Source organism: Penicillium chrysogenum (assembly GCF_028827035.1).
Source record: "Penicillium chrysogenum strain IBT 35668 chromosome Unknown utg000005l_segment0_segment0, whole genome shotgun sequence".
NCBI lineage: Eukaryota > Fungi > Ascomycota > Eurotiomycetes > Eurotiales > Aspergillaceae > Penicillium > Penicillium chrysogenum.
Window position 1 is genome coordinate 1,410,191 of NW_026622753.1, and position 27,847 is coordinate 1,438,037.

The window sequence follows — 27,847 nt, forward strand, 5'->3', positions numbered from 1 at the left end:
ACTAAGACCAAGTAATCATGATGTCGAGATGTGTTTATATTGTGGGTCCCGCCACCTGCAGGGCACCGATTCATCTACAGGAGTCCGGCGTTCAGAGGCAAAGATAAACAATCCTTGGAAGGTACTCCGTAAAGGAGATGATAGTTTGTAAGGGAGGGAAATGTGGTCATTGGGCACGGGATATGGATGATCTGTGGCGGTCGCAGCTGAATCTCATTGCGTTGTAGATAGAGTAGTCTGTTTCCAATAAGTTGGCCGCTTTACAATGTAAGATACATGCTCTATCCGTACTCTGTACAATATTCTCACACACACAGTGGTACGGAGTACAGTATGAAGTATGCAATATAATATTGTGCATATAATATAGTTACTGACAGACCTGAGATCACTAGCGGTGTAGACCCCAAAACTAAAGGCCGAAACCAGAAGCGTTACAACAGTTCACACTGAACACAACATCTGCCGGTCGCAGAACCAAATAAAAAGCAAAAAAGGGAAAAAAAAAAGCAACGGCCCGGTTCCGAGCGAGAAAAGAGAAAATTTGTTGATCTTTGGACGAGCCAGCTGCATTGCCAATCCTGGGGTACATTCATCGTTGTGCTCGGAGGCAAGGCACGGTACACAACGGGGAACGGGCGTCTATCACATATGGCACATATCATATCACACAAGTCAGGATATTCTACAACATACACCTTGTACGACATACAGAGTACGGAGTACATAGATGTACATGGGACTAGTAGCTATTGTACAGCACCTATGCATGGACAGGTTTCGGGTCCTGAGAACCGACAACGGATGTGATGAATCGTAACCCCAATCCCTATCAGGTGATTGGACTATCTGCGGGCTTGCAGGGTCGATCTAGAGAGCTTTGTGGGTAGGATATTGATTTGAGTTGCATTCTTGTCTTACTCACCGCAATATAGTACCAATAGAGAGAGTTGTGGTGACTCCGTACCAGAGTACTGGCACACTTCACACCTTCCCTATACAACATCCAACATGGTTTGACCAGGATGATTGGGGGCGGGGATACAGTTCGAATAAGTCAGACTCGGATCAGTACATGGCCCTTGCCTGTGTATGACGCAAGTGGTGAGATACAGACAAAGGAAAAGTAGTGAGATTGAAGACTCGGCGAGGCAACTTTATGTTTACAGGGGCTATTTTCGCCTCTGGGCTGTACGGAGTACACCTACTACGGAGTAACGACGTTGTCTGTGCTATGTGCTATGTGCTGACAGACAAAAAAGACTAGCCCAGCCACCAACAGAATGACCAACGTCTGGAAGGAAACACGGCAACAAGGAATCGTAATTCCACGGCAACGCCAATAATAATACGAGGTTTCATTGTAGATGTCCTAGATAGTCAAGGTACATTAGCGCCAGGAGAAGAAAGATGAAGTGTATGGCCCGTGCAGAACTAGTCAGCAGGGAAGCGCCAACCCCCCACTCAGCTGCTCTTAGGGGAGTTTCTCGAAAAACGAACAGTTCGAACAAATGGTTGGCCATAGCGCCCCTCCATCATCGCCTCACTCTTGACTTCCTTAGCGTCCTGTCTAAACCCGAGTCAGCCTAGAACGGGGGGAGGGGGCCAAGTGGGGTTCGGGATAAAGTTGGGTGTCTGTGCAAAGGACGGTGTAGGAAGTCAAGAGATGTTTTGAGCGTGAGGTCGTATACATCTGAGTACCTAGTTAGTCATATAAGATTATCATTATACAGGATTATCATCGACGGAAAAAGCACAGCCTAGAGATATGCTGCATTCAAACATCCTCGATCCATGGTAAGAATAAATGATAAAATAATACGGCACCAAGATCTGACTCAAAATGCCATAGCTTTGCGGGGCTGGGCCATGAGCTTATTGGCAGAATGGGAGTGGCGGGTGCGTTGGCAAATGTGTGTCAGGAGGTTTCAAGGCAGAAACACCGTTGGGGAGAACAGGGGTTAGGATACGTGGACAGAGTGCATTGCCACACTAGGCCTAGAGCGGAAGAAACCTTCGAGTGGCAGTCGTAGTGGAAAATTAGAAAAATAAAAAAAGGGAAAAATAGGATAGGAGACTCTGCAGTTTCCAAGGTTCTAGTCGATCGTTATGACCCATGGTCCAATCATCGGTTGTGGCGGCTGCAGGAAAGACACACCGAGTTATTATAATTGGTTTAACCACACTCGGGCATGCACACCGCTTCGTACACATGGCCTATAATTATTTTGTTTTCTAATAATTTCTTCTAGTGCCACTCCATATTGTACGCATCATAGATTATTATTATATTTTTAATTTATTCATTTCTTTTTTAGATTCCATTCGATCCTTCCCCTTTCGGGATTTAACATAATTTCCTTTTTGACTAGCGCGCTTTCCCTTTTGTTTTATTATTGTCTCTCGAACCACGAGGCGACCATCTGCCTGATATCCCTTCTATAATAATCTTCCTTCTCTCTCTACTTTGACGACTTTGTATATTCCACATCTCCTTCTATATATCCACGGTCCTGCCTCTTTTTGTTTTGTTTTGTTTTGTTTTTTAATTTGTTTTTTTCCTTGTTGTTCTTGCTTCTGGTTCCTTGTGCAACAACTCTCCTTCTCGACCTCTATCAAACACAACCAGACCGGACCAAACGGACCTAGATCGGACCATCTTGAAACCCCCATTGGATTGGAATGGATGCCTTTTGAATATCCGTGGATTTAGGCTTCTGTTATAATCTCCCTGGATCAAACTCCCTTCGCGCTCTCCTTCTCTCGCTCTTTCCTCGTCTCATCCGGGAGAGGACCATTGGATCCCCTCTATACAACCCCCAAGGACAATGTACCCGGCCATGCTACCAACACCGCCACCATCACCGGCTCCCCGCCGCTATGCTCCCGAGGATCGCCTAGGACTAGTATTAGCCAACCGGCTGGAACTCACCAGAGTCCTGGGTGTCGGAGCCTACGGCGTTGTTTACACCGCCGTGGACATTCACACCAACGAAGTCTATGCCGTCAAGGTTCTCTGCAAGGACGGTCTGGATGCCCGCCAACTCAGGTTCCAGCAGCGCGAGATTAAACTTCATCACCTGGCCGGCCAACACCGCAACGTGGTTCGCTTAGTCCGCATCATGGATTCCGTGGATTGTACCTATGTCGTTATGGAGTATTGCCCAGAAGGAGACCTGTTCTCTAACATTACCGATAAGGGAAATTTTGTCGGCAATGACTTCTTGGCCAAGAGTGTGTTCCTCCAGATCCTGGACGCTGTACAATTTTGCCATTCTCTTGGGATCTACCACCGGGACCTCAAGCCTGAGAATGTCCTTGTGACCGAAAATGGAATGACCGTCAAACTTGCCGATTTTGGCCTGGCGACGACAGATTATTATACGACGGACTTTGGATGCGGTTCCACATTCTATATGTCACCTGGTAAGCGCTCAACTTCCTTCTTTCTGTTATAGCTTGGTGGCTAACTTGATATGTCTATAGAATGCCAACAATCCAACGCCCGACCCTTGTCCTGCTACATGTCCGCTGCCAACGACGTCTGGAGTCTGGGCGTGATTCTTGTCAATCTAACCTGCGGTCGCAACCCATGGAAACGTGCCTCGGTCGAGGATTCCACATTCCAGGCCTACCTCAAGGACCCATTCTTCTTGAAGACTATTCTGCCCCTCTCTTCCGAGATGGTTAGTATACTGAGCCGCGTCTTTGAGCTTGACCCAATTAAGCGGATCTCCATCCCAGAGCTGCGCCAGCTCATTCTGGAGTGCCCCCGCTTCACGGAGAATCCCATGGTCCAAACCCCCTGGGTGCCGGAGCAGATCGACTACATTCCCCAGCCCCAGATGCCATTGTTTATGGGCCCCGTGGAACCCCTGTATGCCCAGACCTCTGGCTCGTCGTTGGACTCTGCGCAATACTCGGCTTTCTCCCAGTCTGCTGCTTCGGACGGTTCGGCTATCACCGAGGACTACTCGGATTTCGATACCATGTCGCCTGCAGTCTCCCAGCAGGTCCCCGATTGCAAGCCGGTCTTCCCTTCTGTCTGCGCGGAGCCCTTCTTTCCCGCGGATCCCTTTGCTTATGGCCTCATTCACCCCAACCTACAGGGCTTCGAGATTCCCGTCTAATTGCTCCTTGCCTCGCAGCTGCATGACTTGACGCTCTTCTCTTTACACCATTCCTCGATCGAATGCTCTGTGGGTATCTCCTTTCACACATCTCGGGTCCCTTGCTCTCTTCCCTCTTCCCTCCACCGAGTGGACTCCCTAGAAGCTGCCGAACACAAAAAAGGTTGATCGCGTTGATCATGATCCACTGGACTCGGCCACCAGCTTTCCTTTCTCTTTGGACATATTTTACTGTTTCTCCTTTTTTTTTTTTTTCGTCTGGACCGCGGCACTTCCCTGGCTTAGCGACTGTGACCTTGCATGGACCGTTTGACCACAGTCCTGTGTCTCCCTTACAATCGGGTCTCCTTATTGTTTTAATATTCCCACACATACCTGGAGGTTTCTTTTTACGTTTCCATTTTTCTGGCGTGATACTACACTGGGAAGCATGATTTGAAGATACGCCCCTGGGAGGGCTGATGAAATACGGGGTCTTATATCTTTTTGGATTGGTGTATTTGGACATTTTTACATTTTTACACGGCGTTGACGCTTTTTGATTCTTTTCTCTGTTTATTTTTTTGGGGAAGGCTTTTTGTTTGACGACCTAAGGGTGATCTCAGTTCTCTTCGACTCATATGTGCATAGACTTTTTCGCATTGGCTGGACATTTCGGGACGTCTTGTTCCCTTTCATTGATTCTTACGATATGATACCTCGGTGTGGCATGAGACTTTTTACAATCTACACCACTGCATTCTACCGGCTATTTCCACATTCCACCTGCGAACATTGTAAAGTTAACCAGCTTCAAAAAGATCCAACCTCTTGTATACTGTCGTGCAACGTTGCGCCGTCCGACAACGGCCGAGACTCGATTGGGCATGGGATGATGTTTTGTGTTTCGTCGTGTGCGATGGGCCCGCGCCACCGTGAAACCGCTGGCTGCCCAAGTGGCACGCCAGACGAGGCAGATCCATTCCGAGTCGACGGTAGATGGGTCTGCGGTGAGTTGGATGATGTTTTACAGTATCAACCCTGTGCAGCTCGTGGTCAATGGAGTTATATATGCAATGGGGTGACATAGAACGTCCCAATGTCCCGAGGTCCCAACGACGATATATATACACGGACTTTCAATAGAGCGGATATGTACTCCGTACCATTCAATAAATTCATTTCGTATATATTCAGCTCCGGACCCGGATACATACACACCGCTATTACAGGATCTACATATTCCGCCCACCAGTAACCCGAATCGTCTCTCCATTAACGTAAGAGAACCACGGCGACGCAACACCCAGAACTGCCCGCGCAGCCTCCTCGGGAGTCGCAGGTCTGCCCAGCGGAATATCAGGGTAAGTCGGAGCAGCCTTCTTCTCCTGGTCCGCGGAGCCCTTCTTAGTCGCAAGCTGCTTGCCTGGAATTCCCAGTGCGACCTTCGTACCGTCAGGCGTAGTGATGAAAGCGCCCTCTTCCTTCGCGGCCGTCAGACGGGTCGTCACGAAGCCGAAGGCGATGGTATTCGACCGCACGCCAAAGGATGGACCCCATTCTTTGGCGATTGTACGGGTCAGGCCGACAACACCGGCCTTCGCGACTGCGTAATTGGCCTGGCCGCTGTTTTTGCCCGGTTAGTACATTTGTATTTAGAATTTGGTACTTAGTGTTGGGCGTTGACAAAGATAAAGAGTGGGGACTGGGGCTGGGATTGGGACTTCGGGTACTTACGCATTGCCGTGGACTCCGCTCGTGCTGCTGATGTTGATCACTACGCGCGGCTCTTGGTCTTTCACTCGGAAGTAGGGCGCTGCGGCGCGCACGAGCTGGAAGGGTGCGGTGTTGTGCACTGCTAGCATGGTCTCCCATTGCTTGTCTGTCATCTGTGGAGAATTTGGATTGTTAGTGCACTGCTAGCTGGTAGTATATGTTAAAGCCGAGACCGGTCTCACCTTGTGAATAACACCATCCCATGTGAACCCGGCATTGTTCACGATAATGTGGATTTTGCCATTGCCGAACTCGGCGGTTTTCTTTACCAGCTCGGTGATGTAGTTGCTATCGAGGACATCGCCGACGACGGCGAGGGCGCGGCCGGCCTTTGCGGAGTTGATCGCGTCAGCGACGGCGTTGGCCTTTTCTGTTTGTTTGTTAGATATGTCGGTATTGTAAAGGGACATGATGTCAATGTGTAATTATGGGTCTCGTACTGGAGTCGATATCGGCGACTACGACCTTTGCGCCTTCGTTTGCGAATAGTCGTGCTGCTTCGGCGCCAATGCCTTGGCCTGCACCGGTGATGATGGCTACTTGACCTGCCAGCAGACCGGCTGGGTAGTTAAGGTGCTCATTCACCTGAGTGAGACGGTCGGAGGGTGCCATTTTTGAAACGATGGGATGGATCAAAGGTGAGCGTTGGGCTTTGTAAGAGGGGGAGGTCTTATACAACAGATCTCTCGGCTCTTTTGGATCGCCGAGGCTCACCGCGGACCGAGATTGTGGGGTATACATCGATGTGACAGTCGAGAAGATGGGGGTTTATGAATCCAATTTATTTTGATATACTTGTATATAGTTCATTTTCTAGTATTATATCGTATATAGGCGATATGTTTTTCAATTTCTGTTAATATAGCCGATCTGCGTTTACTGTCCAGCTGAATCCAATTCTGGCTTCTCCGCTCTCTACATTCTTCCTCCCTAACGTACAGTAGCGACAGAAAAGCAGTTGACCTCCCATATGTGGGTATAATTTAAAGAGACTCGTCATGCATCACTCGTCCAGATCCACAGATACAGTCACCCCATGAAGTCGATTGTAAGAACGCCGACACAGTAGCTTCGTAACCTGCGATGATAGGAAGCAGCCCTTCACTTCTGGGTGTACCGCTCTGAATATCGGTATCCAAGTCAGGAAGTAAGCCGACATGCTCCGAAGGAGCCCAGTGCTGGCTGCCGTGCTCATCTGATAGTTTCGGTTCTGATGGACCTTCGTGGTCGCCCAATTTGGGAATCTGAACTTCGGTAGCACTAGCGGTGCTTTTCAGAGCCAGCAACACATCCCGGCACTGTAACAACAGCCCGCGGAGTAGGAAATTGCGTATCTGCCTGTTTTCCTCGTGGCAGATCTCATAGTATCCGTAGCGGATATCGACCCCGTGTTCTGGCCGCGGTGCGCGAGACGTCTCCCGCGAAACCCAGTACTCAAAGAGCTGGAGGGTGAGATTGAGTACGGAGATAGTCAGCAGTAGATTTGCGCTGTCTTTTGCGCATTTAGTGCACTGCAGGAACATCTGGCAGGCGCAAAATGTGCATTTGATGGTCTGCAGGCTGTGATCAAGCCGCAGGGGCATTGATCCAGCGAGTAGATGGTTTAGCCGGTTCATGTGGAATAGCTGCATGTCCACACACTCGCATGGTGAAATCGGGTATGGCGAAGCCACAGAACCGGCTAGCGATGGACTGGTCATCCCGTCAGCGAGTTCCCCGGACAGAAATGTCGGCGTCACGGGTGTATGTGGATATCCCAGACCAGCTGGGAGAGCAGGACACGGGTCCACGAGATCTGTGAATGGAGAGCTCTCAACTGTCGTCAACTGCCCAGGGCAGACGGATGACTCTAGGGTTGTTGCGTTGCCGAAGCTTCGGGGACTTTCCCAGAAGCCCGGCTGATTTGATATCAGGCAGACCTGTAGAACGGCACATTATTATAAATGTGCCGAATCGCTAAGTGGAAGGTAAAACTTACGTCGTTGTCAATTGCTGGGTCAGGAATATGATTGCCGTAGCTATTCCCAACTAGAGGTTCCATGTCGGCCACAGGAGCAACAAGCCGACTACCGCGAAATCCACGCATCGTGGGCTTCTCTTCTTGTAACTGACCTAGTTTGCGGAGAGTAGCTCTGTTTTTGCTACCCTTTGGTTTGCCTGATCGATTTGCAAATCCGTATTGGCACTGTAGGCCGTGACGCAGGCAACGAGTACAGACACTCTTGCCAGACAGGTTGCATTTCACCTTGGATTGCCTGCAGTTTTCGCATGCAGTTCGGAGTTTAGGTGTATCTCCGCCGGCATATGTGCTGCCATTGGACTCTGCAAGCATTGTCTGTTTGATGCTGGCCGTGGACGGGGGAAGTTGGGGGGTGGGAAACACGAAGGAAGCTAGTAGGATCTCCCAATACGATATAAATGACAGCTACCTATAGTCCCGGGATTCGGTGATATATGGATATAGATGGAAAGGGAAAAGGGGAAAAAGGAAAATAAAAGGGGAAATTAGGAATAGAAATCCACGTTCAATACAATAATACCATGTCCAATGATGTAGACGCTTCACACCCCCCCTTCTTCTACACCCACTCCTATAATATATAAACAAGCTCAAGCTTCAGGGAGTAAGAATGTCACTCTGGCATTCGAACTCAGTACCGACGGCAGCCGCATACAGAGGTCAGCCGCTGTGAAACCCCAGATGCTTCCATCTGATCCACCACGCATGGGACGTCAACTGGCCCCGGTATTCCGAGGTTAAAAAGAAGCATCTTCCCTCACAATCCATCAATCTGATTAAACCTGATCTGGCAAAAGGAATGTTGATTGACAGCGTTCGCTATTTTCGAACACTGCTCGTGATAGGAGAAAACAGAGTCTCCCAAGAGAAACCGGCTAGGGGTCCTTTTGTTAGTCGTCACACCCTGATGCAACATCGTAAACGCCAATTTCGGGGTTAAGTTTCTTGTTTATTAGGAAGCCAATAAACCTTTTACTAACAAGGGCTGTTGGTCTCTTATCCCACTGGTGCCTTGCTCTCCTCAATGGAACACAAGTACATTAGTCTCAAATGGACAACGCTAGGCACCATGTGAAATAGAAGTGAAAAAAAGGGCTCCTTTTTTTTATCCGGCTGACCAGATCTAGTCCCTGTAAGTGAAGTATGTGCTCACCGCTTCATTCATTTCGTCATTGTGTCATTGTTGCACATACTAATTCGAGTCATCGTCAGCAGGGGGACCTTTGACTCTCGAGAGAGATTCTTGAACATAAGCCGCGCCACGTACGCTACAACGTGAACATTTCATTCCATGCTACCTCTTTAAAAAATTGCCATGAGCATGTTCTCCAACCTCGAACTTGTGTTGCGCCAGACCCCAACTCAGCCGCGTGGAATCTGACAGGTCTCGGCAGCCCCGCTGTGCCGATAATCGAAAGCCTTCAACAACCCTGTCAGGTGAGCTACTGCTGCGCAGACCACTAGCACGTGGAAGATTTGATGCGAACTCCCCACAATGTCGAATTTCCCGGGCATAAGTCGTTCAGGTACCCGGGCCGCATATATCCCGGCTCCAAGTATATACAAGAAACCCTGGAAAACGAGCCAGTTTAAACCGATCTGCTGTTGCATCAGATCGAGCCCAAAGATGGAAACTCCATGGAGTACGGGAAAGACAGCAGACAAGCCCATCCCAACAAACATGGTAGCGCGGAACGGCCGCCAGCGAGGTGTGCGGAACCGGGGAGAAGCGGATACAATCACACAACCTAGCCCAATGGCACAGATCATGGTCCAGTATCTGTGCTGGAGTTCGGGTACACAGTAAAATCCGTAGAAGACACTAGGTACAAAGCTCCCCACAATAAGTCCCACGATACCGATATAGTCGAGTGCATTTCCAATGCGTGCAACCACAGGTGAATGGTTTGAAATGGTGTGATAGGTTGCGGACATGCCAAGGCAGAAGGCAGCCCCCGCGAAGAAACAGGAAAAAGCGAGGATATCAGAATCGGCTGCATCCCGGTAACGCGGAGAAAGCAAGTGGTAGAGCCCATATGCAGCGGGGGCAGCAATCACAGCTGGCAAGAGGTGGGTGTAGATATTGACCGTCTCATTGTGAACGTAACCCAGCGATTGAAATGAACTTAAAAATGACGACGAGGCTGGCCGATATCCAGTATGGATGTGATGGTTGTCACGTTGCCAGTGGGGTAAATCGTCCCAATGCAGAAGTCGTTTTACCAAGATCTGAGCCTCCTCCCCGATATCCGTCATCTCTGCAGACTGACTACCTGAGGGCACTTTCTGGTGCTCAGTAGGGCGACGCTGGCGAGGCATAATCACATGTGATATGTAAGTATGCACTTGGTTACAGGAATGAGTTTTGAAGTTGAACAACAATAGACCATGCAAAACAAGTCAGCAGATAGAATGCCCAAAAAAAAGAAAAAAAGAAAAGAATCTAGAAAAAGTAGAAGTAAATACAAAAAAGATATAGAAAAGAATGAGAGAAATTCCCAGCCGTTGGGCAGTTGAGGGAAATCGCCGTTGGGGAAGAGGAAACAAACAAGACAAACATCATATCAACTCCCGAGGTCCAGATGACGGTTGATATCATACACCATGTCAACGCATGTCAACACATGGAAAAGATGAGTCGCTTACGCCCAGTATCCGACTCCCTGGAAAATGTTGGATTTGTTTCAAAGGGGGATAAGAAGTGCGTTTGAGATGCTCCTCCGAACTAATGCTAATCAGGCTGACATTCGAAGACTGTTGGACTATAAGACTCAGACGCAGTACTTCGACAAAATAGTCGATCGATATATGCAATTTTGTGCCAATCACTCGAAAGACCTCGATGCAGCATTAGGCTCCCTTCCAACAAGTTCTTCAAACGATGCGACTTCCAACCCGCCCGCTTCCCGGTCGCCCTTGAAATTAAACCCCGCACAGAAGGGTGTCCCGCCACCATCAACAGAGCTATCCGCACTCCTTCTCTCCCTTCGGAAGCTGCGCGAAGCCGTCCTGGCAACAGCTACAACTACACCCGCAGAATTCTCACAGCGAGTACATGTCTTCTCTATTCGCCTGTCCATTCTCGCGCATCACCCACCGTCATACTTCCCCTCTCTACGATACGTTCTGGATAAACTACACTCCACATCTCACCCACTACCCGGCGCTGAAGCCAGTGAACTGGTCACATATTTGATTCTTGATTATGCCTGTCGCCAGGGAGATATGAGAGCGGCGTTTGAACTGCGTGCTCGGGCGCGGAAGGAGCATTCCTATCAGTCACAGACAGTGGATAAGGTTTTGGCTGCCTTAATGCACGATAATTGGGTCGTGTTCTGGCAATTACACAACAGTGTGGATTCTCACATCCGCGCAGTGATGAATTGGGCCGCAGACCGAGTTCGCAGGCATGCGCTCAAGGCTGTGGGTAGTGCCTATCTCAGCGTGCATATCAGCTGGATTTTGGGCGGCTGCACAGGAGACGAACAGAGTTGGACCTGGGAGAAATTGGTTGAGCAAGAGAAGCTTCGCTGGGAGCGGGAAGGTGATAGGATTATCATCAAACGACTGAAGCAGAGAGCCCCTCCCAAGCCGGAGCCAAGCGCATCGAATGCCTGAGTACATCCGGGCTAGACTTTCTTTGGACAAGAGCATTCATGGCGTTCGTTTCATTGCATGGCGTTGGTTGGAAAGACGTCGTATCATTAGCAGACGCATATCATTCACGGAGTATTAATTATTATTTAGATCGTGTGCAGACAGGTTGAATTCAATGCCCCCAGGGTGGGGCGATTTTTCAATTCGAGCGTTATAACTTCAGGTCTGAGTTTGGCCGGTCTAAATTTGTCTGTCCGACGATAGGCTGTTTTGATAGCGTATCAGCCAGCTGGCCCTTCATGTGAGTTGCACTGTCGGTACAAAGCTCGTAGACTGTCGACAGGTTGAATACCAAACTACCAAAAGAATGGTTGGATGAGACCTGGGCCTCAAGGAGCTGACGAGACTAGAAACAAACAATCAGTCAATACGTTCAAATGACCCTTCAAGTAGGTGTATGGAATATGGGGATCAAATACCTCATCCAGTTGTCCAATGTACAGAAGACACACAGCCAGATTCTGAGCTACCAGAGCCCCATCCGTCCTTGTCTTATCCTCCCCGAGAATGCGCCACTCAGCCACTGCATCGGCAAAGCGACCATCTGACATGCTTATCAGAGGCTTCAATAAAGCAGCCTCTTTCGTCTCATTAGCGTCACCAAATACCTGGCTTGCTGCGTCCAGATCGCCAATCCGCAAAAGCAAAAGTGCTTTCCTCAATTTTGTGATGTTTGACTCTGGTCCAGGCATCCGGAGGCTATCAAGTGATCTTCTGGCAGCATCGAAATCACCCATTTCTATAAGCGCATTCACGCTCCTAACCCCAAGATCTGCCAATCGCTGCTTCCATAGTTCTCGCTCAGCTTCAGTAGCTTCACTTCTCATGATCTCTCGGCGCGCTTCCAGACCGATCTCGTACAATCCACCAATGCTTCGGCGAGAATCACCAAAGCCTATACTTTGGAGTCTCACGGCCAGCACGCGAAGCGGCCATGGAACAATATGACGAGGATCTTGTTCATGTTCTGGGTCTTTATCATTATCGGCTGCAGCTGATTCAAGGTTTAGATCGATGTAATAGAATGCCGAACTCAAATCCTCCAGGGCTTTCGATTCCTGTGCTGCGAGAACTGTGTTGCCCGACAGATCCAAGCAGGCTAGGCGTGTGTAGAAAAGGGAGAATATGATCTTTATATCCGTCGGAGATATCAATGACGAGGTCAAGATCGAAGCAGAAAAATGCGCGGCAATGAGAAATCGACCTTCAGCCAATAGCTTTTCGAGGGTGCCTAGAGAAGTTGATAAGGGTTCCCCTGGATTTAGGATAACGAATTCGGATCGCAGTGGCGGAGGGATGTCAAGATGAGAGAGGGTATGGAAGTTGCCATGGTGGAGTAGAAATGAGAGGTCTTTTTCTAGAGTTTCAGGTAGGTCATCTGGCGCAAGCGGATCCAACTCGTAGAAGGATGCCCCAGAAAAGGTGTCGTCGGCAGCAAGCATTGATTCGTGTTTGATAGGCGAGATGGGTGTTTCGGGGAGAGCGAGAGGGCTGGATCATGTAAGAGAAAGATATAGAGGTGGAAACCAAGGTACCATGCTCACTCATCTGATGCATCTAAAGGACCTCTTGTTGAGCTGCGGGGCCGAGAAGCTGCATAGGCAATCAGTAAGGGACGGTCGAAATGTAATGGGAATGGAGTGAGCGCTTACACCTGGAGATATTCCGAATGTGCTTGTCTGGTAGTGAATCCATCTCTATAGCTTTAGCTGTTTCTGAGAGCAATTAGAATGTAAAGCAGAGTATGTAAGTATTCTACCATTGAAGTCGAAGCAAAACACCCGATAAGCTATCGGATTCTGCCAGGGCGGTGGATTCCGGATCTGGCGACTTGGCCGCGATCTGGCGTTGCCGAATGCAACAAGCTGTCAGCCATACGTTCCCTACTTTTCTTTTTCGCTTTTTCTTTTTATATGATCTTTGCTCCGATACTTTAACACTCCTTACTTTATTAATTAGCTTGTGGGTTTTCACAATGGCGGCGGCCAAGAACAAGTACTCGGTCATTCTTCCCACCTACAATGAGCGGAGGAACCTCCCTATCATCATCTGGCTGATCCAGAGGACCTTCAACCAGGAGTATGCGCTTATACTAGTGTAATTCAAGCGCAGTGGGGGCTAACATCCTTTTTTTAAAAAAAATTATAGGAAGTTGGATTGGGAGGTTATTATCGTCGACGACGGATCCCCTGATGGCACCCTCGAGATCGCGAAGCAGCTCCAGAAACTCTATGGCCCCGAACACATCGTCCTTAAGCCCCGCCAAGGCAAACTCGGTCTGGGTACAGCTTACGTCCATGGCTTGAAACACACCACCGGCAACTTTGTCATCATCATGGACGCCGACTTCAGCCACCACCCCAAGTTCATCCCTGAGATGATCCGAATCCAAAAAGAGACCGACGCCGACATTGTGACCGGAACCAGATATGCGAGCCGTGGAGATATCAAGGGTGGTGTCTACGGCTGGGATTTGTTCCGCAAGTTCACTTCGCGTACTGCCAACCTCATCGCGGACGTCATGCTGATGCCCGGTGTGAGTGACTTGACTGGTAGCTTCCGGCTGTACAAGAAGGCAGTGCTGGAGAAGGTTATCCTCAATACCGAGAGCAAGGGCTACAGCTTCCAGATGGAAATGATGGTCCGTGCTAAGGCAATGGGCTACAAGGTGTCTGAATGTCCGATTACCTTCGTCGACCGTGTATATGGCGAGAGCAAGCTAGGTGGATCCGAGATTGTCGACTACCTCAAGGGCGTGTTGAGTTTGTGGGTTAAGGTCTAATCGGGCCTTTCCATTGAACTTAGGTGCCCCAATGCTTGGATTCATCTTTGCCTCAAATCCAACATGGTACCATGTGTGGACTTGCCTACTGCCCGTGCTGTGATATACCCCTTTCTGACCTCTGTTATGCCGAATCAGTGCACTTCTGGGTGGTGTTTGAATGACTATTTATTGTCGATATCAATTCAACGTTCTCTTGTCTGCTGGTTTCACATTTCTATGCTTCAATATCATCAACCTCCAGCGCTCAGAGGGTCTGGAGGTATCGTAGAACTCGATCAATCAGGTCCTGCTGGCCCTCGTCACGAACATTGTGACTGGCTCCAGGAACGACCCCGCTGTTTTCCGCATCCCACTGGGCGCCTCCCGCTTCGGTGGCTTGCTGCCATCTCTGCAGTAGCTTTTCCTTGTCCACCCAATGCGGGCAATACTCATCTTTACCAGAATACAAGGCCAATAGCTTGGATTTGACCATGCCCTGGGTGCCCACCATCCCAAAAGTCTCTTGCAAACGCTTATCGCTCAAGTCGGAGCTGAACAGGTCGTCATCAGATGGGCTGTCGGGGCTATGAGGGCTCACTAGACTCAAGAATCTCCTGGCACTGAGAGGTGCATCGGCCGGATAAGAAAGCTTCGCAGTCAGATTCATTGGGAGAATTGAGTCATTCTTGTCTGCTGTGTATGGTTGCTCCTGGGCAGAGCTCACAAGCTGATCGTAGATCTTTCTGAGCTCATCGGGCTGTGAAGAAGATTCAATAATAGCCAGCAGACTCTCTCTATCAGAGACAGGCGCCTGGAGAATTGCACCGTCGAGCTCTGGGCGGACCATATGCTGAAGGCCAAAATCAAACTCTTTTTGCGGCACGGGGTTGGGCGAATAAAGATAGTGGAGCACGTCCTGACTTCCGGTAGAGTGTCCCATGATCACAATCTTTCCGGCCTTCGTCATTGCGCCCGGTTGACGCGATGCCTTGAGATCGCGAATGAACCGCACGCATTGTCCGATTTCTTCTACATCGCGATCAAGGCTTCCGACTCCCCATCCGGAATAGGAGGATGAGAGTAGGACAGAGAAGACTGACCATTCGGTGTTTTCCAGAGCGTTGGCTAGCTTAGAGACATAGGGAACAGTGCACAACCCATCTGTCAGTCCGCCCACGAAGATAAGGCTGTTTATCTTGTTGGTCCCATCAGCTGGTGGGGTGAACTCAAAGGCCACAAGTTTGGGAGCCTGCGGGGGGTTAGCTTGGCATAGAGAATGAATAGCGTAGTGTATACATATTCATGGAGGACACCGCTGTGCGAGGGCCCTCGACTAGCGTGTGAGGACATGATTGAATCGTGGTGGTTGTTGACAAGGTAGGGGTGAAGGTGGGTGATCAGTAGTTGACGTTATCATTTGCAGGCGGGGTCGGCCACTACATTGGTCCTCTCTGATCTCACGAAACTTGAACACTTTACATATGTATATATATTTTTGCTTACAGTATGCCAATTACATTTGCTCTGCGACCTTCGGAATACTCCATAAAGCGGCTCATACTACACGCTTTAGGCTTAGCCACGTTCACGATGTCGCCAAGGACGATCTGCGTGAACCCTATATGAGGTACGTACCTCGTATGTCTGACTGCCTACATTCAAAACCCCTCTGCCTAGTAAGTGAGATTCCACTCATTTTTCAGCCATGAATCCGACCACAAAAACACGCTTTTCTATGAGAAGCATCAATCGAACTACACAATGCCGATACATCCGAACTGCAAGCTCGCGGTCCGATCAAACCATGCGGTTATCGGACGGGAGGACCCTAGGCTATGCGGAATATGGCTGTGAAACAGGCTATCCACTGATGATCATGCATGGCTATCCCCAATGTCGCCTTGAGGCCTCTGCTCTAGACCATATCTTTCGCCAGCGCCGAATTCGTGTGATTGCCCCAGAGCGCCCAGGCTTTGGTCTCTCCACAGGCCAACCCAACCGGTGCATCATGGACTGGCCCGCCGATGTTCAAGCCCTGGCTCACCATCTCAACCTCTCACGTTTTGCAATCATGGGCGGCTCCGGTGGTGGGCCCTATGCATTAGCGTGCGCACGGATGCTTCCTCGAGACATGATGTCCGCAGTCGGTATATTTGCCGGAGCGGGCGACTGGAGGGCTGGTGCTCACCATATGCCTTGGATTTATCGTGTGTCAATGCTAGCGGCGGAACACTGGCCAGCTGGACTACGTGGTTCGTTGGCCTTTGTGCTGTGGATTCTTAGAAATGGGCTGAACACAGAAATGGCAACTCGGAGAATAAATGACTACCTGCTAAAGGACAGGGACCAACATGACGAATCGGTCGAGGAACAAAGAGCTCAATTGCTACGCATAATATTTGAGCCCTTTGCACAGGGCACTGGCCCCGCTGCGTACGAGGCTAAGCTATTGTCACAAGACTGGGGCATTAAGTTTGGCGACATCACTTACAACAATCTCCACATCTGGCATGCAGAGAAAGATTGGAATTCGCCGCTGCCTATGACCGAATACTATGTCAAACTTCTTTCTAACAAGCCATCCTTCAGGGTGTTCGAAGGCGATACACATTTCACGATCCATAGGCATCTGGACGAGATCCTATCAGAACTGATCCCCGAGAGCCCATAGCATGATATGAAGAGCTTAGATGCGCCATTGATTTAGGATAAAGGGTATCCGCCACCCCACTTCTCTGTTGTATAATATCATACCATGTAGTTTACTCCACTCAATCCCTTGTCGATGAATCGCATTTCGTTCGTACATATGTTGGGGACAGAGATGCTGTAGCATCCCGAACAGTCTCTGCTGCAACCACAGAGTGACTGATGGCTCTTGAGGTCAGATAGCGATATCTCTCCAATATTGTCAAACTACAGAAAAATCAGGCTCTGAACTCGTTTACTGCTGAGATGCTAATATAGTCTCAGTTTCCACAAAGACACAAGAGCCATAGAACTTCCAAGCTGGCGTGTGTAGCATATGAGGTCATCATGTGCCTGGGCTAGAGAAAAATGTGTATATTTTCCGAGGTCGACATACCATCTCCTCAGGTAACCTAGATATGAAAATTTACACTAGTTACTCCGTAACTACCTAGGAAGGTCAAGCGAACTGTTGGTGAGTCTCGATCTGGGGCAACTTCACGACAAATGGCTAATAAACCTGAATAGATAGACCCAAAGTCATTCTGAATTGTAATATCTCTTCCTTTTGAAAGTAAAATGATGTCAAGTTAGTTAACTAAGATGAGGTGACCTAAAATGAGGGCTTGGTCCGTTAGCGCCTGAAATACAAGGCAAGAAGACTAGCCATGTTGGGGCTAGCGCCACCGCCCTTGACCTTCGTGTATTGCTGAAGCTTCTCTATTTCTCAAATCAAATAGTGGACGTCTCAATACACAAGATCGCTGCTGCATTGCTGAGTAAAAAATATTGCTGAGCTTTGGGCAACCTGACACGCTTTACGCTTGTACACTACCGTTGTTGGCTGCCGTTAACGACGCACCTATCTAAGCAACATGCCTGCCGGCCGCAGGTCTGGCCGCTTGAAAGGCCCAAGGGCAGCCTACGTTGATGATCCATTTAAGGCAGCTGGGATCAGTGATGATGAGGACTCCATCAAAATGGAAAGCTCCGGCAAGGGGAAAAAGAAGCGCACCCCGACAGAAGATTCAGCCTCAGATAATGAATTTGTTGCTGGCTCAGGCGAAGAAGTCGATGAGGGAATCGAGGAAGAGGAGCCAGAAGATGAACTAGAAGAGGATATAGGATCAGAAGCCAATGCCTCCGACTTTGACGAAATGGAGATCGACGGCATCGAGAATACTCCAAGGCAAGGGCGTTCTACGTCGTACCAACACGACGCAAGCTCCAGGAAGCGAAGAGCTGATGGTACAGTTGTACCATCCGCTGAAGAGACCCACATCCGTGGTATTATTGAACCCAGAGATCATTTGTCTAAGATCACCTATTACACTCTCACTTTCGGTTCCGACGATCGAGATCTGATGCCAGCCGTCCACTTCCGAATGCGATGGAACAAGGGTGTAGATGCTGTTTTTCCCTCTCGCTTCACCTTGGAGGAGAGGGAAAAGAAGCCTGAATATCTATATGGGCCCACATTTGGTGTTCACCCAGATGATGTTATGAAAGAAAGCACCCGTGGGTGGGACTGGTACTATGACCGGGACGTCGGCGAAAGATTCCGGAAAAGGCAGCGCATTGAGACGATTGAGGAGTCAATGGCTTTCCAAAATTACCTGCCTCAGCCCAATACGCGAAAGCACGGGATTTTACTGGGACGGTATGATAATCAACAACTCTTCGAACTGGGCTATCATGAGACTTTCGACTTTGGAAAAGCCTGGGAAGAACCAGCCTCCAAATCAGACGGATCAGGAAGTGGGACCAAAAGGGTTCGAGAAGGTTGGATGTTAAACATCGGTCACAAGGCACATTGCATGGCTTGGGCTCCGAACCAGAAAGGTCTGACACAGTATCTTGCTATCGCGGCGCCGATCACAGAAGACCAGAAAAACCAGTACAAATCCGAAGATAGTGAGCCTACCTCATCATTTCAACCCTCAGAGCCTTTCCCTAGCGCTCTGCAGATTTGGGAGTTCAAAGGCAAACCAAGTGAGACACCTACAATGACCCTCGATATGGACTCCAAACCCCGGCTTCGACAAGTGCTTTGTGCAGACTGGGGGGACCTGAGACGCATGGTATGGTGTACTTTGCCCCGGACCGAACGAGCGGAGGACAAAGAAGAAGAAAAAGAATCCATTGGTTTACTCGCGACAGTTTGGGGAGATGGATGTGTCAGAGTTTTGGATATAAAAGCAGATAGAGGGTCACAGGAAACCGAATTTCGTGAGTCTCCCCTTGGACTGATTCTAACGAGTCCCGCTAATGTGCAAGATATAGTGAAAATCGAATCGCCCGCATTTGAGGCAAGACCGCCATCAACGGTTTGCACATGTGTCACTTGGCTATCCCCTAGTGACCTTGCAGTGGGATGCGGTAACGGCTTTGTGGCTATCTGGAACATCGAACCTTCCTCTGCGTCTGAACCTCTACCTTATTTCTATCGGCCACTCCATGCGACCTACGTACTCGATATCACATCGGCATACCCAGCCCATCCCCAACTGGTCATCACTATTTCCATGGACGGTGAAACGCGGATGTGGTCGGTCCTCGATCCCACCAGTGAAATGGCCTCGACGGGCCGCATGCGAGGGGCCTCCCCCTTCATCAGCTATTCTCCCATCTGCCAGTCCGTTGTTGCCGGCGATGAAAACGAATTCGCTCGCGTAATTCCAATCCGACGATTTTTTACCACTACCACCATTGCGCGGCTCAGCAGCACCATCTCAGCCATGGCGCAATGTAGCAATCACCACCCCTGTGCGCTGTTTGGCAGTGCCGCTGGTGAGGTCGTAGGAACAAATCCCTTCCGACGAGTGGTTTACAACAAGGAGCAGATCTGGCAGCAGATATGGTTCACACATGAATGGATTCCCACCTCCAAGACGGATACTATGGGAACCAGTCGGTTTCATGACGGATACCGGGCAGAGAACCAGAAGGTGGCAAAGAACAAGCTGTTCGAGACCAACCCCGTCAATGGGATGGGGACCTCGACGATCTTCGAAGAAAACTCCCACGTCACAGCCCTCGGGTGGAACCCCAACCGCTCGTGTGCAGCGTGGGCCAGCGCTGCGCTGGGATGTGGGCTGGTGAGAGTCGAAGATCTTGCCATCTAGTTGGCGGCAATCAGGACAGGATTGTTGATGACGGGACACCTGCCTAGATCGTCCTGTCGATCAGGGTCATGGAGACATCATATTTGATCTATGAAAAGAAACTAGGCGACAGTGAAACGAAATATAGTCACAGTGGACCCCCAGCCCCCAGCCACACCAATTGCTTACTTAATGTCGCCGTGGAAACCCACCACAACATCGTGGTTGGCAGTTGGGGCCATGTGGGTTCAATCAGATCCGCATCCACCCAATCAACATCCGCAGAAGCCAATTAAAAATAAATTAAAAACATAAAAGCCTGGCTGGACTGCCGCTAACCCAGCCACCGTCGATCCCAGCCGCCTATTTTTGGCCCAATAGAAGTACACTTCACCGTGATAGTAGATCTTTTTCGTATGACTTTTAAGCCTGGACTTGAGTCCTTCTGTTCTCATTCTTAATTCCCCATCTCCCATCCAAATTTACACCAATACCACTCATATCTCCATTCCCTTGTTTACATTTCGGTCTTCAATTTCAAGCGCCTTTCTCTTTTCAATTATTATTGCAGGCTTCAATTGCCTCCTATCATTATGTATTTCTCTTCTGCTGCACTCCTCGCCCTTTGCTCTATTAGCGTGACCTACGCGGCGCCTTTCGCCAATCCCGAGAACGAAGACCTCGCTCGCCGCGCAACCTACTCCGTGGTCAATGCTGATGAAGACACCTCTTCCAGCTCAGTTGCACGTGAAGTCGACACTGTCTTCGAAACCTCCACTGTCACTGCTCCTGGTTCCAACCCAGTGCCTGTCACTGTCACTGTGACTGCTACCCCTTCGAGCGTGACCCCCTCCTCGACTGCTGTGGCTAGCTCTACTCCATGCTTGGAGCTCCTTAGTCTTCTTCCAACCCCGGGATCTTCCTCTTTCTTCCGCCGGGGCCTGAGAGCCGCTGGTCAGCCTGCTCTCTTTGCTCGCGAGTACTCTAGCTCTTCTGCTTCGCTGTATGCCAGGGAGTACCCCACCGCCTCTGCCGCTGAGTCTCTCTATGCTCGTGGCTGGTACTCTTCCGCTTCTGGTACTCCTTCTGTCGCCACCCCTACTGCTTCAGCTACTTCGCTCGTGGCTCGCGGATTCGGTGATTCGTACTCTTCTGCTTCCGTTTCACCCTCTTCCAGTTTGAGCGCTTCCGTCACTGCTACTCCTCTCGTCGCTCGTGGCTGGTACTCTTCTGTTACCACCCCGTCTTCTTCGACAACTCCCCTTGTCGCTCGTGGCTGGTACTCCTCTGTGGCCACTCCCTCTGTCTCGGCGACTCCCCTTGCGGCTCGCGGCTTCTATGTGTCTCCCTCCGGCACTTCCTCCAGCTCGAGCGTCCCTACTTCAGCTGCTCCTCTAGCTGCTCGCGGACAATATGGCTGGTACTCATCCGTCCCTAGTGCCTCCTCTGTTGCCACCCCTTCTGCATCTTCCACTCTTGTGGCCCGTGGTGTCCGTAGCTGGGGCTCTTCCAGTGTCTCTTCGCCTGTCTCCAGCACATTCGCGGCGTCGGCCACCCTCGTGGCCTACTAAGATAATATCAGGTGACGGATTTAGCTGCTTACATGGAGCACGAGCAAGCCTTCCATGAACTGATAAAATCCTTGATTTATGGCACGATATGATCGCAATAACGAAAAGGAAATGATTGCGAATGACTTGATTTATCCCCATTACGGCTTTGGGGATGCATATTTGACTGGCGTTTTTACCGGAAGCGATTTTGAAATGACTTGCACTTCTTCATGTGTCTTTTACTTTTTGTGGATATGGGAATGGGTTGTTTCCGCGCTGGCTTGACCTACATAGACTGGATTTCAATATTTGATGGGTCCCTGAAGTACATAGAATAGTTGCACGATGCACCAAGAATAACAAAATGAAATGGATACGTTTATGACAGTATTTCTCGTATCGTACTTAATCCTTGAAGAATATATCTTTCCACAACTTGGAAGGTCACCAAGGTACCTATAGTACCATACTTCCTCTGCCGGAGATTTCCTAACTGAGCTTTTATGAGGGCGCCCAGAGTCATTACTTGATGGATCAGTGAGGTCCAATGAACGCTCACTGATTCTGATTGGATCACTCAGAGACTGATCAGATGGGTCTATTGAGCACTCGGTCCACGGTGGACAGAATGGACAGAGTGTACTTAGTACCCAGTAATGACCGGATATCTGCACCCTTCCGCGGCAGTTTCTGGTCCTGTAAGCCTCGAGGCCTCGAAGTTCGCTTACCCACACCGCTAGTCTCATCACATTGTGGGGAGAATGCGGGGCCAGAGCGATATGTCAGTCGAGCAAGAAATGCAGTATTTAATAGTCTAACACGCTTCCCTTCAGAATCCAACGTCAAGTGCTTACTTTTATTCGTTACAACACTTCGAATCCGGTCAACAAAAATACTTATTTGCTATTATGTCAGCATCAGTGCCTACCTAGGTATTCAGGATTCTGTTGTGCAAATATCTCCTTCCACTTGGTGTCTTGGCTGCACAGTCCAGTGCGATCGAGTTGCAGAACCAGACGACACATGCACGGCTGCCTGGAGGGACGGAGAGAACTGGTATACCCTTCGGCCTGTATCGGACCAACCCGCATCATCTGAAAAGTCACTCGACGCCACGCCTGCAGATTCGCACGAGGTCAGTTTGATCCATACGGGAGGCACCCTGTCGGCAGCATGGGCTATTGGAAATAATGCCATCTGCAAAGTTCATCACTGGAGCTCCGATACCACTTCAGAAAGTGAAACTATCAAATCCGTTCAAAAAATGGCACCCCAGGTACCTATACCTGAAGTCATCACTTCTTGGGTCGATGGGGAGCGATCTTTCTTAGTGTTAAAAAGAGTTCCCGGTATAACATTAAGGGATGCCTGGGGGACTATGTCCGCTAGCCAGCAAGACTCTATTTTGAATGAGGTTGTTCATTTTTGCGAGATACTCGCTTCTATCACCTCGGAACGACTCTAAGATGTATCTGGTGGTCCAGTATTAGAACCTTATCTTGCTCACTCGGGGAAGGATTCACTAGAGCCGCTAAGTGTGTGTGAAAGCAAGGAATACTCCTTTCGGGAGGATCTCCACCCGAATCCGGAGATTAAAGAGAGGTTCCACCTTTATCACCCCGATCTAGGGCCAGGGAGTATACTTATTTACGATCAGAGACTCGCGGCAATTATCGACTGGGAGAGCGCTGGATTTTACCCGCGTTTCTGGATCTCGACGAAACCTTCTGTATCTCGGGGACTAGACTTTTGTCCGCCAATCCCGGGCATCGATGAGACTGAATGGAGAAAGCGACTCAGAATAAAACTCCAAGATCGTGGTTACCCTCGATTTGCGGAATGGTTCATGGAATGGAGAAAGACAAGGTCTAGATAGTGGAATCGAGCAGATGGCAGGGTTTGTTGTAGCATTATTTGTATTATAGCACAATTAATGGCAGCCAGATGATCAGGGTTCTTGTATAGGGGCCTAAAGGGGCCATATCCCAGTTTGACAGATAGGGCAGATAAGGAGCTTATGTAACGCGGTGCATGGGGGCCGCGCGGTGGTTGCCCCGAGAGACGCGGCCGTAAACAGCGCATTATCCCTCTCACATTCAACTCGGACACTTCATGACCTCCAATGGTCTTTTCTTTTGTGGATTCTTGAGTGTTATTGTCCTTATTCTTTTCTTTGTACCTCTGATTTCAACACGCTTCAATCGCATGCGCAAAGGCTGGCCGAGGCTTGACATCGATAACAATGCCGGGGACAGTGGCAGATGGACCTACGGTCTCCATGTCTTGTATGTGGTACTACTTTAATTATCCTTGCACACGCTGACAATTACTCTAGTTGCGAACAATTTTTGGGGCAAGGATGACGCAGGACTTCAACCAATGTTGGACCGCGTGCATGGTTCAAAGGTCACAAATGACGAACTGAAGGTTTTCTACAGCAGTACGTGCCATGCATGCGACCGCGATAAAATCAAATTCTAACACCCTTTATAGTTCGAGCCTCTATTGAAGATGAATACGCACGGAAACTCCAAGCTCTATGTCGCAAGTCGCTGGGATCACGCGAGATAGGGTCGCTCCGAGCCTCACTCGACGTGGTTCGCGGCGAAACTGAAGCCATTGCCAAGGCACACGCCGCCATCGCAGCCCAAATGAAGACGGAATTGGAGGAGCCACTTGCTGCTTTTGCTAGTGGCATTAAGGAGCGACGAAAGATTATTCAACAGTGCATTGAGCGCTTACACAAGACCAAAATGCAACAGACACAGCTTGTCAACAAAGTGGGTAAATTCATGGAATGGCAAGAGATAAGATACTGATTCTACAGACGCGTGATCGCTATGAGCAGGATTGTCTCCGCATCAAGGGATACCTCGCGCAGGGCCACATGGTCATGGGCCAGGAGGAGCGCAAGAACAAGCAGAAGCTGGAGAAGACCCAGATCCAGTTGGCATCAAATAGCCAGGAATATGAAGCGGCCGTCAAACAGCTCGAGGAGACAACTGGACGCTGGAATAAGGAATGGAAGTCAGCATGCGATAAATTTCAAGATTTGGAAGAAGAGCGTCTGGACTTCACAAAGAGCAGTCTGTGGACCTACGCGAACATTGCTTCAACTGTTTGTGTCAGCGATGATGCCGTATGTTTAACCTGCCCGGGCTTAATTTCAATACTAATTCAATATATAGTCGTGCGAGAAAGTCCGTCTCTCTTTGGAGAACTGTGAAGTGGAGAAAGATATTATCTTCTTCATTAAGGACCAAGGAACTGGCCAGGAGATCCCAGACCCTCCCCGATTCATCAACTTCGCCAAGGATGATGACTCGAGCTCTGATATAGACGAAGCCGACGGCTATTCCGTAGCCCAGTTCCAGCGCACCATGAACCCTGCATTCCGCACATCCTCCCCTCAACCCTCAACATTCGATTCACACCATGACCCACACTCAGACCTCGCGGCTCAAATGGGACATCCTTCTCCTCCCGTCGTTAACAACGCGCCGCCACCTCAGCAACAACCGCTGCCCTCTCAACAGCAGCCACACCCTCAACAGCAGCAGTTCATGCATCAGCAGCTTCCTACCCAGCATCAGCCTGTCATGCAGCAGCAGCCCATCATGCGGCAGCAGCAGCTTCCCACCATGCAGCAGCCTAGCATGCAGCAGCAGCCTCTCACGCGTCAACAACCTCCCCTGCAGCAGCAACCGCCGCTTCAGCCACAACCTGAACAACCCGCGCCACTAGATTTCCGCCGTGGTGGCGCGCCGCCTCCGAACTATGATCCTGAACAACATGGAGAGATTGGCGCTGTTCCGCACAACGCATACCCAACAGATGGTATGACCATGTTCTGTCGGGCCGGGCCACCCTCAGAGCGAAGCTCAGCGACCAGCGCATATCGCCCGTCTAGCCGTGACTCTCAGAGCGAAGTTTCGAACCCAACCTCTATCTCCAGTGTTGAGGAAACGCCTACCAAGAAGTCTGTAGTAAAGCCAGCAAGCAGCGCCCCGGTGCCGAGTTCCGGAGATGACAAGTCACCAAAAAAGAAGAGTGCTTTCTTTAGCAACAGCCCCTTCCGGCGCAAGAGTCGCCATGACAAAGAAAGGCCGGTTATTTCTTCGCAGCAAGCCATCTCTTCGCAGCCCGCCGTTTCACCCCAATCCGCGTCTCGCAGTGGTTGGGATTCGCCAACAAAGCAAATCAGTCCGACGAAACAAATGAGTCCGCCCAAACAAGTTATCAGCCCGGCCAAGCAAGTGAGCCCTCCCAAGCAAATGAGCCCACCCAAGCAAGTGAGCCCACCCAAGCAAGTGAGCCCGCCAAAGCAAGTGAGCCCGCCAAAGCAAGTGAGCCCGCCAAAGCAAGTGAGCCCGCCCAACCAGGGTAGCCCGGCCAAACAAGTCAGCCCAGTCAGGCCTCAGGCAGGCCCCCCGGGTCGTGTTTCTGACAGCCCGGAACCTGTCGATCCTCGAGCCAACTTCCAGCTCAACGTTGGCAACAATGTCTTTGACGTTGCCTCCCCAGAAAAGAGCTCACCCCAGAAGGGATCACAGACAAACCAGGCACCTGAAGATGACTTGGATCCTATTGCGCGGGCTCTAGCAGATCTCAAGACCAGCGGGAAGCAGTCCGCGACACGGGTGTCAGCAGATAGATATCATGGCATCTCTACACCCACTCCGTCGGCACATTCTTCCACCTATGGTGGCAGCAATGCCAGCGTCGCTGCTCCGCCACCAGCATACAATGATCCCACAGTCAAGCGACTTGGCGCACCTCAGCCGGCCTTCACAGCGAAACAAATGAACAAGACAACTCAGCAGTATACTGGTCAAACCCAGAGCATGCTTCGAGGACAAAACAACAGCATGGGATCCAGACATAGCGGGCAAACACAAGAAGCCCCCCCGAGCTAGATCACCAGCACCAGCACCGAGACGGAGCGTCAGCCCTCAAGTCCCTTCCCCCGTGTGGATACTCGGATGAGCCAGAATAGCGGCAGGGGTCCGAGCCCTAGTCCTAGTAGTTACCAGTCTAACAGCATGCGAAGCCAATACAGCCAGTCGCCTACTCCGCGTCGTACTCAAGATCCACCCTACTCTCCGAACGACTTCGTTCGGAGGGCGTCACCTGCTATGAGCCACCGTGCTGTATCCCCGCAGCCCCAGTTCAGGCAGCAAGCTCGTCCTTCTAGCGCTGGTGGGATGGAGCTGCAGTTGTCTGGAACCCACGATATGTACGGTTCCAGCAGTCCCGGTGGGTATGCTGGCTCGGTTCGAGGAAGCAGCCGTCCCTCATCGACTTATGGTGACGGTCCGCCTATTGGCCGATCCCGGAGCCGTACTATGGCTGTTGCAGAGCCTGGACGCAAATTTAGCCGTGATGGACGACCAATCTTGCATTTCGGTAAGCATTTATATCTCCTCTCGACAATACGTTCTTGGTATCTAACCCGATTTGAATTCCACAGCTCGTGCCATGTACACCTACAATGCCGCCATCCCCGAAGAGCTCAGCTTTGGCAAGGGCGATGTCCTTTCTGTTATCCGCCTGCAGGATGACGGGTGGTGGGAGGCCGAAGTCACCAACGGCCGTGGCCACCCTGGTCTCGTGCCAAGCAATTATCTGCAAATCATCTAATACCCCATTGATCTCACGACCCGCCACGACCCTCCGAACCTTCGTCCTGACGGTGATGCTCTTCCTCATGTCCTCACGTAGATACCATGTCGTTCGTCTACTTTCTTTGCACATTGACGATTTCTTTCTAACTCTACTTCTATTTTTTACTTTCATTCTTGACATGATGCTACAGTCCCATCTTGACGTCATCGAACAGCCTGTTTAATCTTATTATTCTGTTCTTGCGGATGTTTTTGGACAGTTTAGCGTGTGTGTCCTGGGAATTTCTACTATGTGCTTCGTGTGAATTTGTTGGAATTTTTTTCTTCTCTTTTCTCTCTCCCCTTCTCTCGACAGAGATCTGCTCGAACGAAATTGTATGATGGGCAATCTCGGCTCAGGAAGCCTTAGCATTCCGCGGCCTGTTCATTTTCTTATTCCCCCTCCCTTGCTCCGTTCTTCGTGATTTCTTTTGATCTATCTTTGGACGCCCGTTCAGCTGTTATGCAGGATACGACGTGCTTTGTTCTAATTGATGCTCTCGTTTCTACGAT

At 50.0% G+C, this 27,847-nt stretch overlaps 12 protein-coding genes across 12 annotated transcripts; 7 read left to right on the forward strand and 5 right to left on the reverse strand.

The window, feature by feature from the left end:
- Positions 1 to 2,828: 2,828 nt before the first annotated feature.
- Positions 2,829 to 4,130, forward strand: N7489_008944 (serine/threonine-protein kinase; the record flags this gene model as incomplete). The annotated part of the gene is made up of 2 exons (XM_056714694.1): positions 2,829 to 3,426; positions 3,487 to 4,130. 2 exons carry the CDS (start codon positions 2,829 to 2,831, stop codon positions 4,128 to 4,130), a joined length of 1,242 nt encoding a protein of 413 aa, XP_056562316.1.
- Positions 4,131 to 5,344: 1,214 nt separating this feature from the next.
- Positions 5,345 to 6,497, reverse strand: N7489_008945 (SDR family NAD(P)-dependent oxidoreductase; the record flags this gene model as incomplete). The annotated part of the gene is made up of 4 exons (XM_056714695.1): positions 5,345 to 5,735; positions 5,847 to 5,998; positions 6,068 to 6,255; positions 6,326 to 6,497. 4 exons carry the CDS (start codon positions 6,495 to 6,497, stop codon positions 5,345 to 5,347), a joined length of 903 nt encoding a protein of 300 aa, XP_056562317.1.
- Positions 6,498 to 6,868: 371 nt separating this feature from the next.
- Positions 6,869 to 8,217, reverse strand: N7489_008946 (Zn(II)2Cys6 transcription factor domain-containing protein; the record flags this gene model as incomplete). The annotated part of the gene is made up of 2 exons (XM_056714696.1): positions 6,869 to 7,804; positions 7,864 to 8,217. The coding sequence occupies 2 exons, from the start codon at positions 8,215 to 8,217 to the stop codon at positions 6,869 to 6,871; spliced, it is 1,290 nt and encodes a 429-aa protein (XP_056562318.1).
- A 1,050-nt stretch (positions 8,218 to 9,267) lies between these two features.
- Positions 9,268 to 10,224, reverse strand: N7489_008947 (hemolysin III family protein; the record flags this gene model as incomplete). The annotated part of the gene is made up of 1 exon (XM_056714697.1): positions 9,268 to 10,224. One exon carries the CDS (start codon positions 10,222 to 10,224, stop codon positions 9,268 to 9,270), a length of 957 nt encoding a protein of 318 aa, XP_056562319.1.
- Positions 10,225 to 10,529: 305 nt separating this feature from the next.
- N7489_008948 (uncharacterized protein) lies at positions 10,530 to 11,523 on the forward strand (the record flags this gene model as incomplete). Its single annotated transcript, XM_056714698.1, has 2 exons — positions 10,530 to 10,606; positions 10,659 to 11,523. The coding sequence occupies 2 exons, from the start codon at positions 10,530 to 10,532 to the stop codon at positions 11,521 to 11,523; spliced, it is 942 nt and encodes a 313-aa protein (XP_056562320.1).
- A 190-nt stretch (positions 11,524 to 11,713) lies between these two features.
- Positions 11,714 to 13,257, reverse strand: N7489_008949 (uncharacterized protein; the record flags this gene model as incomplete). Its single annotated transcript, XM_056714699.1, has 3 exons — positions 11,714 to 11,908; positions 11,982 to 13,053; positions 13,217 to 13,257. 3 exons carry the CDS (start codon positions 13,255 to 13,257, stop codon positions 11,714 to 11,716), a joined length of 1,308 nt encoding a protein of 435 aa, XP_056562321.1.
- Positions 13,258 to 13,417: 160 nt separating this feature from the next.
- N7489_008950 (dolichyl-phosphate beta-D-mannosyltransferase) lies at positions 13,418 to 14,344 on the forward strand (the record flags this gene model as incomplete). The annotated part of the gene is made up of 2 exons (XM_056714700.1): positions 13,418 to 13,641; positions 13,711 to 14,344. The coding sequence occupies 2 exons, from the start codon at positions 13,418 to 13,420 to the stop codon at positions 14,342 to 14,344; spliced, it is 858 nt and encodes a 285-aa protein (XP_056562322.1).
- Positions 14,345 to 14,591: 247 nt separating this feature from the next.
- Positions 14,592 to 15,676, reverse strand: N7489_008951 (uncharacterized protein; the record flags this gene model as incomplete). The annotated part of the gene is made up of 2 exons (XM_056714701.1): positions 14,592 to 15,575; positions 15,623 to 15,676. 2 exons carry the CDS (start codon positions 15,674 to 15,676, stop codon positions 14,592 to 14,594), a joined length of 1,038 nt encoding a protein of 345 aa, XP_056562323.1.
- Positions 15,677 to 16,130: 454 nt separating this feature from the next.
- On the forward strand, positions 16,131 to 16,997 carry N7489_008952 (alpha/beta hydrolase; the record flags this gene model as incomplete). The annotated part of the gene is made up of 1 exon (XM_056714702.1): positions 16,131 to 16,997. One exon carries the CDS (start codon positions 16,131 to 16,133, stop codon positions 16,995 to 16,997), a length of 867 nt encoding a protein of 288 aa, XP_056562324.1.
- An 892-nt stretch (positions 16,998 to 17,889) lies between these two features.
- N7489_008953 (transcription factor TFIIIC subunit TFC6) lies at positions 17,890 to 20,139 on the forward strand (the record flags this gene model as incomplete). The annotated part of the gene is made up of 1 exon (XM_056714703.1): positions 17,890 to 20,139. The coding sequence occupies one exon, from the start codon at positions 17,890 to 17,892 to the stop codon at positions 20,137 to 20,139; it is 2,250 nt and encodes a 749-aa protein (XP_056562325.1).
- Positions 20,140 to 20,711: 572 nt separating this feature from the next.
- Positions 20,712 to 21,689, forward strand: N7489_008954 (uncharacterized protein; the record flags this gene model as incomplete). Its single annotated transcript, XM_056714704.1, has 1 exon — positions 20,712 to 21,689. One exon carries the CDS (start codon positions 20,712 to 20,714, stop codon positions 21,687 to 21,689), a length of 978 nt encoding a protein of 325 aa, XP_056562326.1.
- Positions 21,690 to 23,913: 2,224 nt separating this feature from the next.
- Positions 23,914 to 27,311, forward strand: N7489_008955 (formin-binding protein HOF1; the record flags this gene model as incomplete). Its single annotated transcript, XM_056714705.1, has 7 exons — positions 23,914 to 23,956; positions 24,007 to 24,111; positions 24,165 to 24,451; positions 24,499 to 24,810; positions 24,860 to 26,493; positions 26,596 to 27,077; positions 27,142 to 27,311. The coding sequence occupies 7 exons, from the start codon at positions 23,914 to 23,916 to the stop codon at positions 27,309 to 27,311; spliced, it is 3,033 nt and encodes a 1,010-aa protein (XP_056562327.1).
- Between the last annotated feature and the right edge of the window lie 536 nt (positions 27,312 to 27,847).